At 40.2% G+C, this 14,750-nt stretch overlaps 3 protein-coding genes across 6 annotated transcripts in view; 2 read left to right on the forward strand and 1 right to left on the reverse strand.

Annotated features, from left to right (window-relative positions):
• The window catches only part of rcl1 (RNA terminal phosphate cyclase-like 1), a 21,889-nt gene extending 18,521 nt beyond the window's left edge, over positions 1–3,368 (forward strand). Inside the window, exon 10 of the mRNA XM_061699520.1 lies at positions 1,554–3,368. Coding sequence (XP_061555504.1) covers positions 1,554–1,707 — 154 coding nt within the window. The 3' untranslated portion in view covers positions 1,708–3,368. The remainder of the gene's footprint in view (positions 1–1,553) is intronic.
• anxa3b (annexin A3b) lies at positions 1,094–8,860 on the reverse strand. Of its 2 annotated transcripts, none has more exons than XM_061699521.1 (14): positions 8,791–8,860; positions 8,509–8,552; positions 8,368–8,415; positions 7,915–8,002; positions 7,720–7,814; positions 7,546–7,659; positions 6,651–6,741; positions 6,486–6,565; positions 6,325–6,381; positions 6,111–6,204; positions 3,282–3,377; positions 2,533–2,591; positions 2,117–2,239; positions 1,094–2,026 (listed from the first exon to the last, which is right to left on the reverse strand). In XM_061699521.1, exons 2-14 carry the CDS (start codon positions 8,518–8,520, stop codon positions 1,970–1,972), a joined length of 1,014 nt encoding a protein of 337 aa, XP_061555505.1. In that variant the 5' UTR covers positions 8,521–8,552; positions 8,791–8,860; the 3' UTR covers positions 1,094–1,969. The 2 variants fall into 2 exon arrangements, with proteins under 2 accessions (XP_061555505.1, XP_061555506.1); XM_061699522.1 differs by having other exon boundaries at positions 8,509–8,549; positions 8,791–8,849.
• LOC133414248 (AF4/FMR2 family member 1-like) overlaps positions 7,852–14,750 on the forward strand; it is a 43,542-nt gene continuing 36,643 nt past the window's right edge. For all 3 annotated transcript variants that reach the window (XR_009769969.1, XR_009769970.1, XM_061699516.1), the window contains exon 1: positions 7,852–12,513. Coding sequence is in view for 1 of the 3 variants with exons in the window: in XM_061699516.1 (XP_061555500.1) it covers positions 12,497–12,513 (17 nt within the window). In the remaining 2 variants the exon portion in view is untranslated. The remainder of the gene's footprint in view (positions 12,514–14,750) is intronic.

Below are 14,750 nucleotides of genomic sequence, written 5' to 3' on the forward strand. Positions count from 1 at the left end.
TTGAAGATTCTTAATTGGTGTGAATGTGACTGGTTCTTTGTCTTTTAGTGCCCTGCGATTGATTGGTGTACCCCACGTCTTGCCAGTCTGCTGGGATAGGCTCCAGTTCATCTGTGACCCTAATGAGGATGAGCACTATAGAAAATGGATTCAAGTAATATTGAGGCCATATTTAACGAATGTGGTTTTGAATTAAATGGAAGTAGCCTTAAAGGTCCCATATTTTACCAAAACAACTTTCTAGTACTGAAAGTTCTCGTGTATAATGCACATATTTTCCCCAAAAAAATTTCAAAAAATCAATAGTGCGCATTATGCATGGGTATAGGGGAAAATGGGGGGAAAAAACGTTCACATTTTAGAATTGTATGCCGCCATCTAGAGGTTATGAAAAAGCTGTACACTTACATTACAATATGCCACTGCCACCTAGAGGTTATGAAAAGGGTGTAGCCTACACTTTCATTCCAATATGACGAGTACATATGACTGCATATATATACAGTTGTGCTCATTAGTTTACATCCCCTGGCAGAATTTGTCAGTTTTTTGTTTGTCTTTTTAAGTACGACTGATGACTGATTAATGTCTTTATAGTTATCTTTTATTTAATGATACTCCTTTTCCGAAATGCTTGACAGTTTCATTTGAAACCCATTAAAATTAAATTAAATGTTTCGCCTGGCCCTTCATGTTTTCTTTAAAGAATTGTACCCATCTTACAAATTCTGCCTGGGTAACCAAACATGAGCACAACTGTGTTTTCTCATTTACTAAATAAAAGTAGGGTTGTGAATTTCAAAATAAGAGGAAGTAAATAAATGTTCAAATAGGTCTTCATAATTATTTGAAAAAACTAATACAGATACTTCACATTTTGGTCAGATGGGTAGAAGCAAAATCATGCATTGTAAAAATGCGTTATACATGGGTAGAAGGGCTTTCCAGAATTTTGAGGGCAACTTTGGGGGTGTGCATTATACACGAGAAATTATGGTATTTGGGATGATCTATTCGCTCTATGGTGCCTCGATGAAATATGAATGAAAATCATCCACGCATTCCTGAGTTCCAGACATTTTTCTGCCGAGAGGCCTTAAATCAGGTTATTCGAATTTCTCGAGCTGATCTACATCACTAGTGAAGATCTCCTGTCTACCTCGCCGCTCCCAGGAATGTCAACAACACGTGTGCTCTCGCAAGCGGGTCTTCCACACGGAGGCAACCAATCAGAGGAAAGGGGGCAGTCTTAGCCATATATGGACAAAGCGGATACAAAACTGGGTCAAACAGAAGTAGCTGTTTATACTAAGTCCATGTTCGGAAACAAAACTGGGTCAAACAGAAGTCTCTGTTCATACTAAGTCCAAGTTAGAGAGTCACTCTATGGAGGCCTAAATAGCCAAAATACAGGATTTATAAAATGTCCTCTTATCAGGAAATATGGCATTTTATTGTTTTGGGATTTCATCCACAATGTTGTCTTCTTGGACTCCTTGTGTGCAACACATTTTATTTCCTAGCTAATTAATCTCTTTGTTCTCTTTCAACAGGATTGAGTTCCTCAGACATGTTAGAGATTTTTTCCAGATCATGTTCAAAATTGAAGTTCGCAAGTGTTTAGAGGATGAACGGAAGGGGGGAGATAAAGTCCTCATGACGTGCGTCGGAGCCGGTTACAGCAACTTGAACAAAACCCTTAAATAAAACAGTTTGTACATAAGTTTCTTGCTGTTTTTAATATGACTGTCTCCAACAACAATGAACAAGAAAATACTGGTACCAGCTATCTGTTAATGAAATGTTAAACTCATTTGAATTATCTTGGTTTGTAAGGCTCAATGACAAAATATTAGTAAATCCACATTCCTGTCAAGTAATTCTCAGTGCTGGACTATTCTGCTAGTGGAAAAGTCCCTTTTCATTTCCCAGTTGACCGCCATTTGTCATTGCAGGAATTTTGGGGGAGTTAGTCTTGGCCACACAGATGTTTTAGGGCGTCGCTGTAGCTGCCTGACACTTCAGACTGAGGGGGAAAAAAGTGAGGAAAGTTGAACTTTAGTCATCTTTTAAATATTTATCAAGGTTATGTTGTGTAATGTGTTTGTATATATACCTCTAGCTGACAGTAGAGTGAATATCCAAACAGCTTCTTGTACTCTGCTCTAATGTCCAGCAAGTCGATTTCGGAGCGACTCACCAGTATCCGGGTCAGTGTGGACTCTGTGGTCCCTAAACCCTAAAGACACATTTTAAAATATGAACTAAAGTTATCAAGAGATGGCACACATTTCAAAGCAAATATCATCATTAATTGGTCTTTTGTAATGGTACATTTATCACCCACTGTAACCATTTCAGCCAATGTAGCCCCCCCCCCCCCCCCCCCCCCCCCCCCCCCCTCCAAAAAAAGCAGCAGGCTTAACATTACTCTCTGTGCTATTGATGAGAATGTGATCGTCCGCTGTGGCGTAACTGAACATAAAGGCACCAAACAATGTTTTGGGCTCTCGTTAAATCGACGTGGCTCACCTTCATGCTCTCGAAAAGCCTCTCTGCAAGGTACGCAGGGACATTCTTCACGCATTTGACTAGAGGGAACAAAATAAAATATACACATTAAGAGGACATCTATGATCTTATAAACTAAATGGTCAAAGTGGAGCATCCTACACACCATATACTGGGCTGAAAAAAGTAATGAAATGAGGTGTATAATAAGGGAGGGAAAGACTGGGTACACCCTGGATAGGTCACCAGCCAATCGCAGGGCACATTAATGGACAGCCATGAACTTTGGGACGATTTAGGCTTTAATGAACCTAAGATGGATGTTTTTGGAATGTGGGAAGGAAGCCGGAGTACCCAGAGAAAACCCACCACAAGCACAGGCAAACTCCACATGGAATGGGACTGTGTTTGGAAGCCAAAACTCCTGAGAGAAACCTCAACTGTGAGGCAGATAGGCTAACCACTAGTTCGCCATTTTGCCTGAGATCTGCCATTCATCAGATAATTTGATTTAAGAAAAATAATTCAGCGCAATGTATAATAAAAATGTTTCCACATAATTATGACTCGTAACGAATATTCTTATCCTTTTTTAAAAAATATGAATTTAAATGAATAAATTCATAAAATTCTAACTTAATTGTGAAAAAAAAATACATAAAATACAACCTTTTTAAAAAGGAAAAACTGGACCCCCACCCATCCACTCGTGCTTAAGGAAGAATATGAAGTCCACAGTTCAACAAATGTGTCTTGTTTGTCTGTCTTACCGACAGCCACCAGAAGCTCCTCCAGGATTCCGGACATTTCGCTCTCAATGCTTTCCTGCAGAGTCTTCTTGCTTATGTTCTTGTACTCCACCAGAGCTGCTCAAACGCCACACGCATGTTATGTTCTGTTGTTGACATTGTTTAACGTGAACTTTTTGACCTCTATAAACTTGATTGCACATATCCAACATTGCAACACTTTATGCATAACTTGCTGTTCTCTCACAAGGACCTGAATTACCCATTTTACAACATATGTTAAAGCCATGATCATTTCCAATACATTTTATTCCTTTCTGTAACTCTTCCAATCGCTCTATCTGTGATGCAAACATGACACTGTGACACTCTTAAGCTTAGTGGCCACTCCTATGAGAGCATCTTGTTTGAAGGCTAGCGATGTTGAAGTAATGTTAATTACTCATTACATGTCATCTTTTAGTCTCATGATGTCAAAATGTGAACACCATGAGTAAGAGGACTGCTTAAATACCAACTAATTAAAACAGGAAATTTATTGATTAATTACTGCATCAAACACCTATTGTGAATTTTGTCATTCAACGCCTTGTTAGAGAACAGCAAGTTGTGCATAAAGTTCTGAAACTTAAAGCAGTTGGACAAGGAATTCAAAGCTTTAGAGAAGGTCAAATAAAGTTAACCTATAAGAGTTGTAGTGCATTTTCCATTCATCCTTAAGTTTTACTTGAAAACTGATCATCCTTAACTTTTTGTCAGTAGTGCATTATGTGCCTTGGCTCAAAGATTGGGAAATATAACCCATTTGATAGCCAACGTATGACCCGCGGGCCACATACAGTCAGAACTATTCTTTAACCTTGCCCATTAAAATAGACATTACAAAAGAGTCGCGTCCTATTTGTTGAAACTGATTTAGATGTGTTATCTAGAAATTGGTTCATTGAAATAGAATTAATTTTACAACCCCAATTAAGTTGGGACATTGTGTTAAACACAGAATAAAAACAGACTACAATGATTTGCAAATCATGTTCAACCTATATTTAATTTAATACACTACAAAGACAAGATATTTAATGTTCAAACTGATAAACATTATTGTTTTTAGCAAATCATTAACTTAGAATTTTATGGCTGCGACACGTTCCAAAAAAGCTGGGACAGGTGGCAACAAAAAAGACTGAAAAAGTTGAGGAATGCTCATCAAACACCTGCTTGGAACATCCCACAGGTGAACAGGCGAATTGGGAACAGTTGGGTGCCATGATTGGGTAGAAAAGGAGCTTCCCTGAATTGCTCAGTCATTCACAAGCAAAGATGGGGCGAGGTTCACCTCTTTGTGAACAAGTGCCTGAGAAAATAGTCAAACAGTACAAGTACAATGTTCCTCATCATACAATTGCAAGGAATTTAGGGATTTCATCATCTACGGTCCATAATATCATCAAAAGGTTCAGAGAATCTGGAGAAATCACTGCATGTAAACGGCAAGGCCGAAAACCAACATTGAATGCCTGTGACCTTCGATCCCTGAGCCGGAACTGCATCAAAAACCGACATCAATGTGTATAGGATATCGCCACATGGGCTCTGGAACACTTCAGAAAACCAATGTCAGTAAATACAGTTTGGCATTACATCCGTAAGTGCAACTTGAAACTCTACTATGCAAAGCAAAAGCTATTTATCAACAATGCCCAGAAACACCGCCGGCTTCTCTGGGCCCGAACTCATCTTAAGATGGACTGATGCAAAGTGGAAAAGGGTTCTGTGGTCCGACGAGTCCACATTTCAAATAGTTTTTGGAAATTGTGGACGTCGTTTCCTCCGGGCCAAAGAGGAAAAAAACCATCAGGACTGTTGGACGCAAAATTCAAAAGCCAGCATCTTTGATGGTATGGGGCCGTCCGTGTTAGTGCCAATGGCATGGGTAACTTGCACGTCTGTGAAGGCGCCATTAATGCTGAAAGGTACATACAGGTTTTGGAGAAACATATGCTGCCATCCAATCAAGGTCTTTTTCATTGACACCCCTGCTTATTTCAGCAAGACAATGCCAAATGCCAAACCATATTCTGCATGTGTTACATCAGTGTGGCTTCGTAGTAAAAGAGTGCAGGTACTAGACTGGCCTGCCTGCAGTCCAGACCCGTCTCCCATTGAAAATGTGTGGCGCATTATGAAGCGTAAAATACGACAACGGAGACCCCAGACTGTTACAGCTGAAGCTGTACATCAAGCAAGAATGGGAAAGAATTCCACCTACAAAGCTTCAACAATTAGTGTCCTCAGTTCCCAAACGTTTATTGAATGTTGTTAAAACAAAAGGTGATGTAACACAGTGGTAAACATGACCCTGTTCCAGCTTTATTGTAACGTGTTGCAGCCATAAAATTCCAAGTTAATGATTATTTGCTAAAAACAAAGTTTATCAGTTTGGACATTAAATATATTGTCTTTGTAGTGTATTCAATTAAATATAGCTTGAACATGATTTGCAAATCATTGTATTCTGTTTTTATTTATGTTTAACACAACGTCCCAACTTCATTGGAATTGGGGTTGCATTTTGTATTAACATACCTCATCAAATAACTGATTAGTTTAGTCATTTTTAATAAAATATTAAAATATTCTCATATACACATTTTTAAAAGTAATTATCAAAAGTAGAACAAATGCAAATACATTTTTTATTATAAGAAACTTGTATATGTATTTATTTGCACATTTTACACAAACAAATGCTCTGGCCCTTTTGTCCTTTTTAAAAATAAAATGTGGCCCTTGGGCACAAAGGTTTGGCCACCCCTGAATTTTATCAGGAAGTGAAGGTAAATTACTCACTCTGTCTGAGCTGGGGAACACTCCTGTGGCACAAGATGTCGATGAACCTGCCCTCGTCGGTTCCCCACTTCTTCTCACCTGCCTCATATAAAGCCTGGGTGGGTATTCATGACAATTGGAACAAGTCATTAGTTTGTGTTTTAAAACAAACCATTCAAAAATCTATAGCCCCAAGAGTCATGTGAGTGACTGTTATGGATACACTGTACAGTACTTTGGCATCTGCTTTGGCTTTGGCTGCATCCACACTGGGGCTCTCGTCTCTCTTGCCCTGTGAGGATAAACCCAACAACACATTTAATATCATTATCACTATTCACACAGAATAAGATCTTGGTCCTAACTAAAGAATGATTCAGTCGACTCCAAGCTTACCTCCGCCAAGATAAGCAGTGCCTTGCCATAATCGCCAGACACCTCCGACTTGAGGTCGTGAACCAGCAGTTTTCCTGTTTCTATGACACACATGTTGCGTCATGAACTGCTATTACACAATTGCCAGGTGGTGGAATCCAAACCTCTGAGGTGTGGGACGTTTACCTGCCAGGTACGCGTCAGATATGGCTTTGATCTGCTTGTTGGATCTCGAGGCAAAGAGTTCGGTCAACGTGCTCTCGGTGGTCCCCGCACCCTGGAAAGGACATGCAGTTTACAGGCGGTCCTTGGTTTAAAATGGAGTCACATTCCCGAATGGTGATTCAGATGTGAAATTACTTTAAAGGGCACATATGGAAAATTTACTTCTGAATTGCTCATCTACAAATTGTTTGGTCTCTGAAGTGGACTGTCCACACATCAAGAGTGAAGCTAAATCGTTTATCTTCTGAAAATGTGCCTGCGAGCGAGCCGTTCTGCACAATCAGACCCCCTGTTACATAACAGTAATAACTAGTTACTAATGTGCAGGAGTTTCTCCACCCATGACATGACCAGCAAGGCTGGGTGAAGATCCAGACCCACTTTCAAATACTTGACCACACTGTCTGAAAAGTAACGCTTTATTGACATCTAAGGGCAATTCTAAAACTTTGGGGGGGCCGAGGAGTGTCAATTGGTCATCGCAGAACTTTGCTATTCACATTCGTATTCGATACTCTGTATCTACCGCAAATATAAGGGCTTTAACTACAATTTTTTTTCTCTTCTATGCATTTTTTGGGCAGTGTGGATACCCTGTGGCAATGTGCGTCCTCTCACGGGTCGCCTAGTACTATGCCAGACATCTGGTTCGGCAAGGGCTACTCATAAATGCAACTGGATTATGCGTGTGCTGTGTTGATCATCCCAACTCCACCACACACAAGAGCAGTAAGCAAACATTTGCTGATTTTGTTTTTCCTTGTCATGTGTGAGGTCTGTTACATTTAAAAAAAAAGGTTAAGATTGGTAGTTAAAAATCAATGTGTATACCTCACCTGAGACCCATTCACCTCACCTTGATGGCTTTGATTACTTCATGGCAGTCGTAGACAGCAGGAGGTTTTACTAAGGCCACCAACAAATCTTCAAAGTCTCCATGGGTGTCGCCTTCCAGGTCAGCTATTAACGCCTAATGCGGGAAAACGTTTTTGAGTTACTTCATGCTGCGCAATTTTGGTTGCACACTTACCCTTCCTGTGGCTTTCTCGTAAGCCTTTGCGATGAGCTGCCTCTGAGTGTTACTTCTTTGGGTCAGCACCTCAATGAGGGTCTTTTCTGTTGTACCTACAAGAGGAAGGAAAAAAAAAAAACAGATCCATCAATAAACACACCAAAGATTAAATATTTTCAAGATATGAAAAAGTGGCTATGCCCTTAATCTTACCAATGCCCTCTATTGCCGCCTTTAAAGCAGCCACATCCTCTTCCACTTTAAAATTGGCCTTGTCCGTCACAGTACCCCTTGTATTGGACTAATAAGAAGAATAAATACAAAACACCAGCCATTAACCAGGGTTAGGCCACATTTGGCACTTTAATCTGGACCACCGGCGCAATTAGCAAGAATATTTGTTGCATTGATGCATCTTTTCCCGCCGAAAAGATCAAATACAGAGCTTGTATTTTAACACCTTAGCGTATACTACTGTACTGACATACCTCATGTTGTAAAACCAGTGAGTTAAGTTGAATTTATATTGCAATTCATTATGAAGTTGGAACTCTCAAAAATACAAGCAGCATGTTTCAAAACCAGTTTTAATATTTTTAAGTGGCTTTAAATGTTAGGGAATTTAACTTTTGTAGTACAAACAAACACAAATGAATTTGCGCTTACAGTTACGCTCAGTGAGGAGGGAGAATCCAACAGCAAATCCAAATCATCCTGCAGTGATTAAAAAAAGCATGATTCGAATATTTTCAATTCACTAATGTTGTCCAACAAACATTGCATGCAGAATTTCCCCAAAGTACTCACCCAAACGGACATGTTTGTGCGAGTGGATTTCAAGTTTTGCACTGCTGTGGAAGAGCAGATCATGGAAGAGATCACATTTCAGCTCAACTTTATCATCCTTGCGACCGGATCCACTTCCGCAAACTTCCCAAACCCAGTGAAAAATATTTAAACCAAGATAGCGTCAACATGTGTTAGTTCCAAAGGGGTAACGTTTTACACGTGGTTAGACACTTTTAAAAATAAAAACTAAAGGGGGATCAAATACGTTTTTTGGGCAACAGAAGAGAGCTTTTATCTTACCTAAATCAGATGACAGGCTTGATATCGGTGGTGAAATTCCAGAATGTCACACACGCACTTTTCACGGATGTGGAAAAGGCAACGCCCATCGTGGCAGAGTTGAGTCATCTTTTTTTTCTTTTCTTTTGTGGCAACTAGCCAACATTTTTTTTACGAAGAGTAACGGTAATTAAGTTAGAAAATACAATGTAAAAATGTAATTAAAGTAAAAGAACCTAAATTGACGAGGAAATACTCTACTTTGCATGAATTCCAATGGTTCCAATTGTTTACAACTATGGGTTCTATGCGTTGACACTTTTAGAATTGCAATAGTATATGAAATAGTTTAAAATTATAATTTAAATAAAATATATATTTCTGGATTTGCCACACGGAAGGCGGAAGACAGCTATTCTTCAAGTGGACGTGTTGGACCGTACAATGCACCTTGCGACACCTAGGGGTCAATAAGTCACACAACAGTCGTGTGGCATTTATAATGGATCCGTTTGGCGAGGTTTTATGGATACTATATTTATTTTTGTCTTCCAATTATGATGTCATTAAATGTAATTGCTCATGCACATGAGTATGACGTAATAAAAAGTTGCAAATTCCAAGATGGATGTTTACGGTTAATGACGGTTAACAAAATGTATGTCATAGGCGCGATGACGTCATCACGCCCGTGGTGATCAACACTAAATCCATTCCCAACCATATGATATCAACTTTTTATAGTGCGTTATAAGTTAATATTTAATTGTATTTGTTATGTGAGTGACTTGTTATTTTATTAGGAACATAATAATACATAAAATACATTTAAAATGACGTCGGATCGTTTATGGATTATTTACAAAGAAGTAGGAAGAGTTTGAGGACGACAATTATAATTGAAAAGTGGACGTTTTCGTCTTGTACTGCACAATGGAAATTGCAGCATCGAGAGGTCAATGTGTAGCAATGCAGCCGCGCAGCAGTTATACGAATGTAATGCCTCCCTAAATTTTGATGATTTGTTGAGGCCTACGGATAAATGCCACACATTAATTTTCCTCATTAAATTTAGGTGCTAATCCATGTTCATGACGTAACTGTACTTCGTTACTGTACTATGTAGATTTGTAAATTATCTAAATCATTGACTGAAGTACTTATTTATTGATGACTTTTTACTTTTACTCCACAGATATCTATGTTTGTCTTTGTCAACAAAGGCTCGTTACTTTTTTCAACCTCCACAGATGACTACATGATGTTAAAAAATCCTTAACCAGTAAAAAGTAAAGTCAAACGTGGAGTATAAGGCAGGTAAAACAGGTACAATAGCGACATGGAGGAACGTGAACCAGAAACAGATTCAGGGAGGAAATTCCCCATCAATGGCCTTAGAGAAAAGTATTATTTTTAAGTATTCATAAGAGAATTGTTGGAAATTGTTGGCTTGTAATTTTTCAGTTGTTATAATTAGCACATTCAGCAATTTATTTATTTTTTGGGTAATCAGTTCACAACATGAGAAAAGCTATGGGAACATGTTTTAATGGCAAAAAAGCCTGAGCCAATGCTAGCTTTTTTCTTCTCAGTATGAGCACTGTTACTTTTATTATAGTTGCTAATAGGGATAGTTGCTAACCTGTGGAGGTGGGTTGAGGGAGTTTGGGTTCCAACGGAGGCAAACTCAAGAAACATTGGCCACTTCTGAATAATTTCACTGCTGAGTGTGGAAGGGAAGGTGTTTTTGCAGCATCATCTCTTGGAGGTTGAAAGAGCTTTTCTTCAAGACCCCTCGGTCCAGAAGGGTGAGATACCAGGTGCACCCGGCTCCCTGGGCCACACAGGTGTAGTCACGTCACACCACCGTCATTCAGAAGTCCTTGCAAGAGCTTGGTACTATCTGCGGCTATCTGCCAAAGTGGCTGGGGTAGCCTTACCAACGCAACACTGTATGGAACTAGCAACACCTTGCAGCCACCATTCAGTGGTCTCAAGGAAGAGTTCATGGTGACTCACACCCTCCAGTGTAGAGACTTCGGGGATGCTCAAGTGTCAGCAGCTGGCATCATGGTTAGAAAAGGAAGTAAATAGAGAGCATAGAAGGCTGTGCAGGTGGTGGCGGAGTCGCGCCTGAGACGAAAGGCAAGGTGGGCACCATGTTAACCAGCAAAGCTTCCAAACAACCCAGGTCAGTAAAGTCCAGCGAAAGGAGAGACACCATCTTCTCCAAGAAGAAGTGCGAGTGGGGCTGTAGGAGGAGCGAGTGGGTAGGGCAGTAAGGGCCCTGACAGCTGCGAGCATGAACAAGGTGGGAGGGTACACTGCAGCACAGGATCACCTGGTCTAACATCTTGCAAACTGATTTCTGCTGAGTCCGGTTCCTGGTGCAGGCAGTCCACGACGCCTTGCCTTGACCTGTTAACCTCCACATCTAAGGAAAGAACGAAACACAGTCCTGCCCGATCTGCTCTGAAAGAAGCTCATTACATCTCCTCAGCGCTGCCCAAAGACTCTGGTGACACGACCAAGTACTTAGGGAAGTTTTTGATGGTTGAGCATCAGCCGTTGACACTGACAAAAATCATAGCCACCAAAGAAAGCAATCACCCTTCTCAAAGCTGGGGAGAAATGGCTATGGCAAAACCAGCAACAGGCCTTCTCCACAAAGCCTCTAACTGGCAGTTGCAGGCTGACCTGGGAAAGCGTCTGACATTCCCACAACACATTGCGTCAACCTCACTCCGCCCAGCCATGATAATCACCTAAAAGGCATCAAAACCTGATCATGTTGGCCCTGGTCCGTGGGTCACCTGGGTGAGGGTGTATCTTGTGAGACCTGAAACACTTTACAATCCCTGGTCACACAGATTTACAACTCCTGCAACGGATTTGCAACCCAGCGCATTGCTGAAATGTTTTACGAATAACTATACAGCAATTTCAATTTCACATGTAACTGTGGATCTGTCACCAAATGCAAACAAGCGTTCACAAGATTATGCTACAAAGCAATATCAGTTTGAGCCCACACTGCATGTCCAGAATAGTTGCTAGCTGAATTTAAAATTATTTTTGGGAACTTGATCCCCAACACACACACACACACACACACACATACACACGCACACACACACACACATAGAGGAATTTTTGTATGAACTCGACTGTCAGATCCCACATGAAGATTTTTAAGTCACATCTGTGAACGTACTACTCTTAGCATTCACTTTTGCAGACTTATAACTTTCTTTTAAAAATATGAACCTGGAGGGCCCAAAACAAACTAGGATGTACCATGTCAGTCATGACAGGGGTCAACGAGAAACTTCTGAGCAACGTACGTGACGAGTAAAAACAACAAATTAAACGAATTTTGGTGGATCTATTGCTCAGTTGTCTGTTTCATTCGTGTGCAAAATAAAAATACGGCATTGTTATGGGTATTTTGTGTCAACTTTGAGTGTATAAAAACGAGCCGACCCCTTCGAGTAGAAAAGTCCACTGAGCAGCGAATGGACGAGCCAAACATTCGCAGCGAGGAGGCAGAGATTAGCGACCGAGAGCTAAAGGCGGCGTGACAGACAGTCCAGTTTGTCGGACCTTTTTCTCTCCGGAAAACGATGTGACAATGCTAGCCGAGAGGACGAGCTCGGCGGCGAAAGGCAGGAGCACACGACGGCCAACTTCGGTTGTTTGACAAGCGGGGTAGAGAGCGGCGCACGCCATGGCAACTCAGCCGAGGTAGGGGCACTCGGAGGAGGCTAGCCTGCTAGCAGCGAGAAGGGGAGGGGGCTGGTTTTCTCTCTCTCTCTCTCTCTCTCTCTCTCTCTCTCTCTCTGTCTCTGTCTCTCTCTCGCTCTCTCTCTCGTCAACGAGCTCGTTCCTCGGGGCCCGCTGTCAGTGTCAAGACAAGCTGTTCGCGTTGGGCTTATGTCTAATAAACTTTTTTCTTTTTAAATTTTTTGTTATTTTTTTTCGAAATCTATTCCCTCCCGTGTTAATTCAAAATCAACTCGGGGAGGTGGAATGACGTTTTGCTTTTTACCAGCTGGGCCGCTCAGATTGCTGACGCTATTTTAAGAAATACGTTTACTTTTTTGACGATTTGACGTAATGTCTCAGTCGTTATTTTTGTACGTCGAAAAACCTTAATAAAAAAAAGAAATCCACTTGAAGTATTATGAACTTTTTCTGACGCCTGACAAAGTTTGCGTCGGATATGTGTTTAAAGTACACTCAAAGACACGTGCGGCCCTCAACGGTTTTTCTTATTTAATTGAAACTCCTAAAACTATTGACACAGTGTTAAGTTTCCATAAACACGACCAGCCCTCCCCTTATGAAGTACTTGGTACAGTCTGTCGTGTGATGCAATGAAATCGAAGCTGAGCACTGTTCAGTTCATATTTCTTCTGTGGAATGATGATGAAAATGGTTTATTCTGTGGGATATTTTTCATCTTTATTTAGTATATATACTATATATCTAATATATCTAATGGGAACCATTGATCTTTGCTCATTAGTTGGGCAAATTGACCATTGTAACTTTTGAGGATACAGTAGGTATGTTACTAAAATTTTCAAACCCCCAATATATCAAGATAGATGATATCATTTAATAAAACAAGCCCTAGTTTGTAAGAATCTGATAAGGATTAAGGATTTTATCCCACTTTTTATTTTGCAAATCGGTCCATATTTACTTGACAACAAATCAATAGGAAATGTGTGACCGAACCCTTTACTCTTTGGTATAAAAATGCACGGATGTTTCTTATTAGTTGAGATGAAAATGTGATGTTTAAACTGGCCATTTTCAGATTTTTCAATGGCAGCGCCTGCTCGAGTCATCAAATTTTCCGGGCCATACCGAGAGCAAGCACCATCGTCAGAATTACTTCAGACTTCACAGAAAACAATAATAATAGTTCACATTAGTTGGTTTTAAAGTTTTAAATTGTGTCTGAATCCTATGAACGTGTGATTTTTGTTGTTGTTGTTTTTTGTTTTGTTTTTGTTTTTTTGTCTTTTGTTCTGTTTTTCTTGACACCGGAATCGATGGAACATTTTCGTCTTCATCAGAACCACAGAAAATCTCATCTTAATTGAGCATTTAAAAAACGTGGTGGTAAACTGATTTCCCAACGTCGTCATTTGAAAAGAACAAGGATTACCTTACACGAAACAAAGAGAAATTGTAATTTTGGTGGACCTCCGCTAAATCTAAGTGCCGGAAATTTGACACAGCGAAATGGAAAGAAAATCAAGGCTGTTTTTCTGGATTTAGTAACCTACATACTGAGCCAAAGCATGACATAGGACAGTTTTTGTTTTTTTGTTTGTTTTTGTTTTAAATTGTGGGCACAATATAGATATAACGTGTGCACAAAATATGATTTTGTGGCCTTGAATTGGGTATAATGGCTGCACAAAATACAACTTCATAATATTGGTATCGGTCCTGAACAGTTGTGTAAGCAAAGTGAGCACAACAACACCTGTATTCTCTAAAAAGTAAGACTGTGTTCTCAAAAAAATGCACCTTTTACTCTAAAAATATCTTTATTCCTGTAATGATGCACCTTTCATTCTAAAGAAAATAAAAATAGCTAAGGTAGGAGGAGTTGGTTTATTATGTTTGTTTTATAGACTGCCGGTCCCAATTTATAGGTATGTACTTTTAAAAAATTACTCCACATCAATTATTGCTAATTATTTAGCTGGGCCTCCAAGTTATAGCTTGGGGACCCCGGGGGTCCCAGGGCCCAGTTTGAGAACCACTGCTCTAAAGAGTACATATTTATGACTTTCACTGGATAGATGGAATAGCCACAACCCCATTCCCCCGTGCATCTGTCCAACAGAGCTAGCCGGGGGAAGATGGATAATTGAGCCGAGTCTTTAAACTCTGCAGATTCCCGGAGGCTCAGATGCTTTGGATGCTCTTACACTGTCAAGCATGCAGCCATGGGCCTC

This window comes from Phycodurus eques, chromosome 15 (assembly GCF_024500275.1).
Source record: "Phycodurus eques isolate BA_2022a chromosome 15, UOR_Pequ_1.1, whole genome shotgun sequence".
NCBI classification, from domain to species: domain Eukaryota; kingdom Metazoa; phylum Chordata; class Actinopteri; order Syngnathiformes; family Syngnathidae; genus Phycodurus; species Phycodurus eques.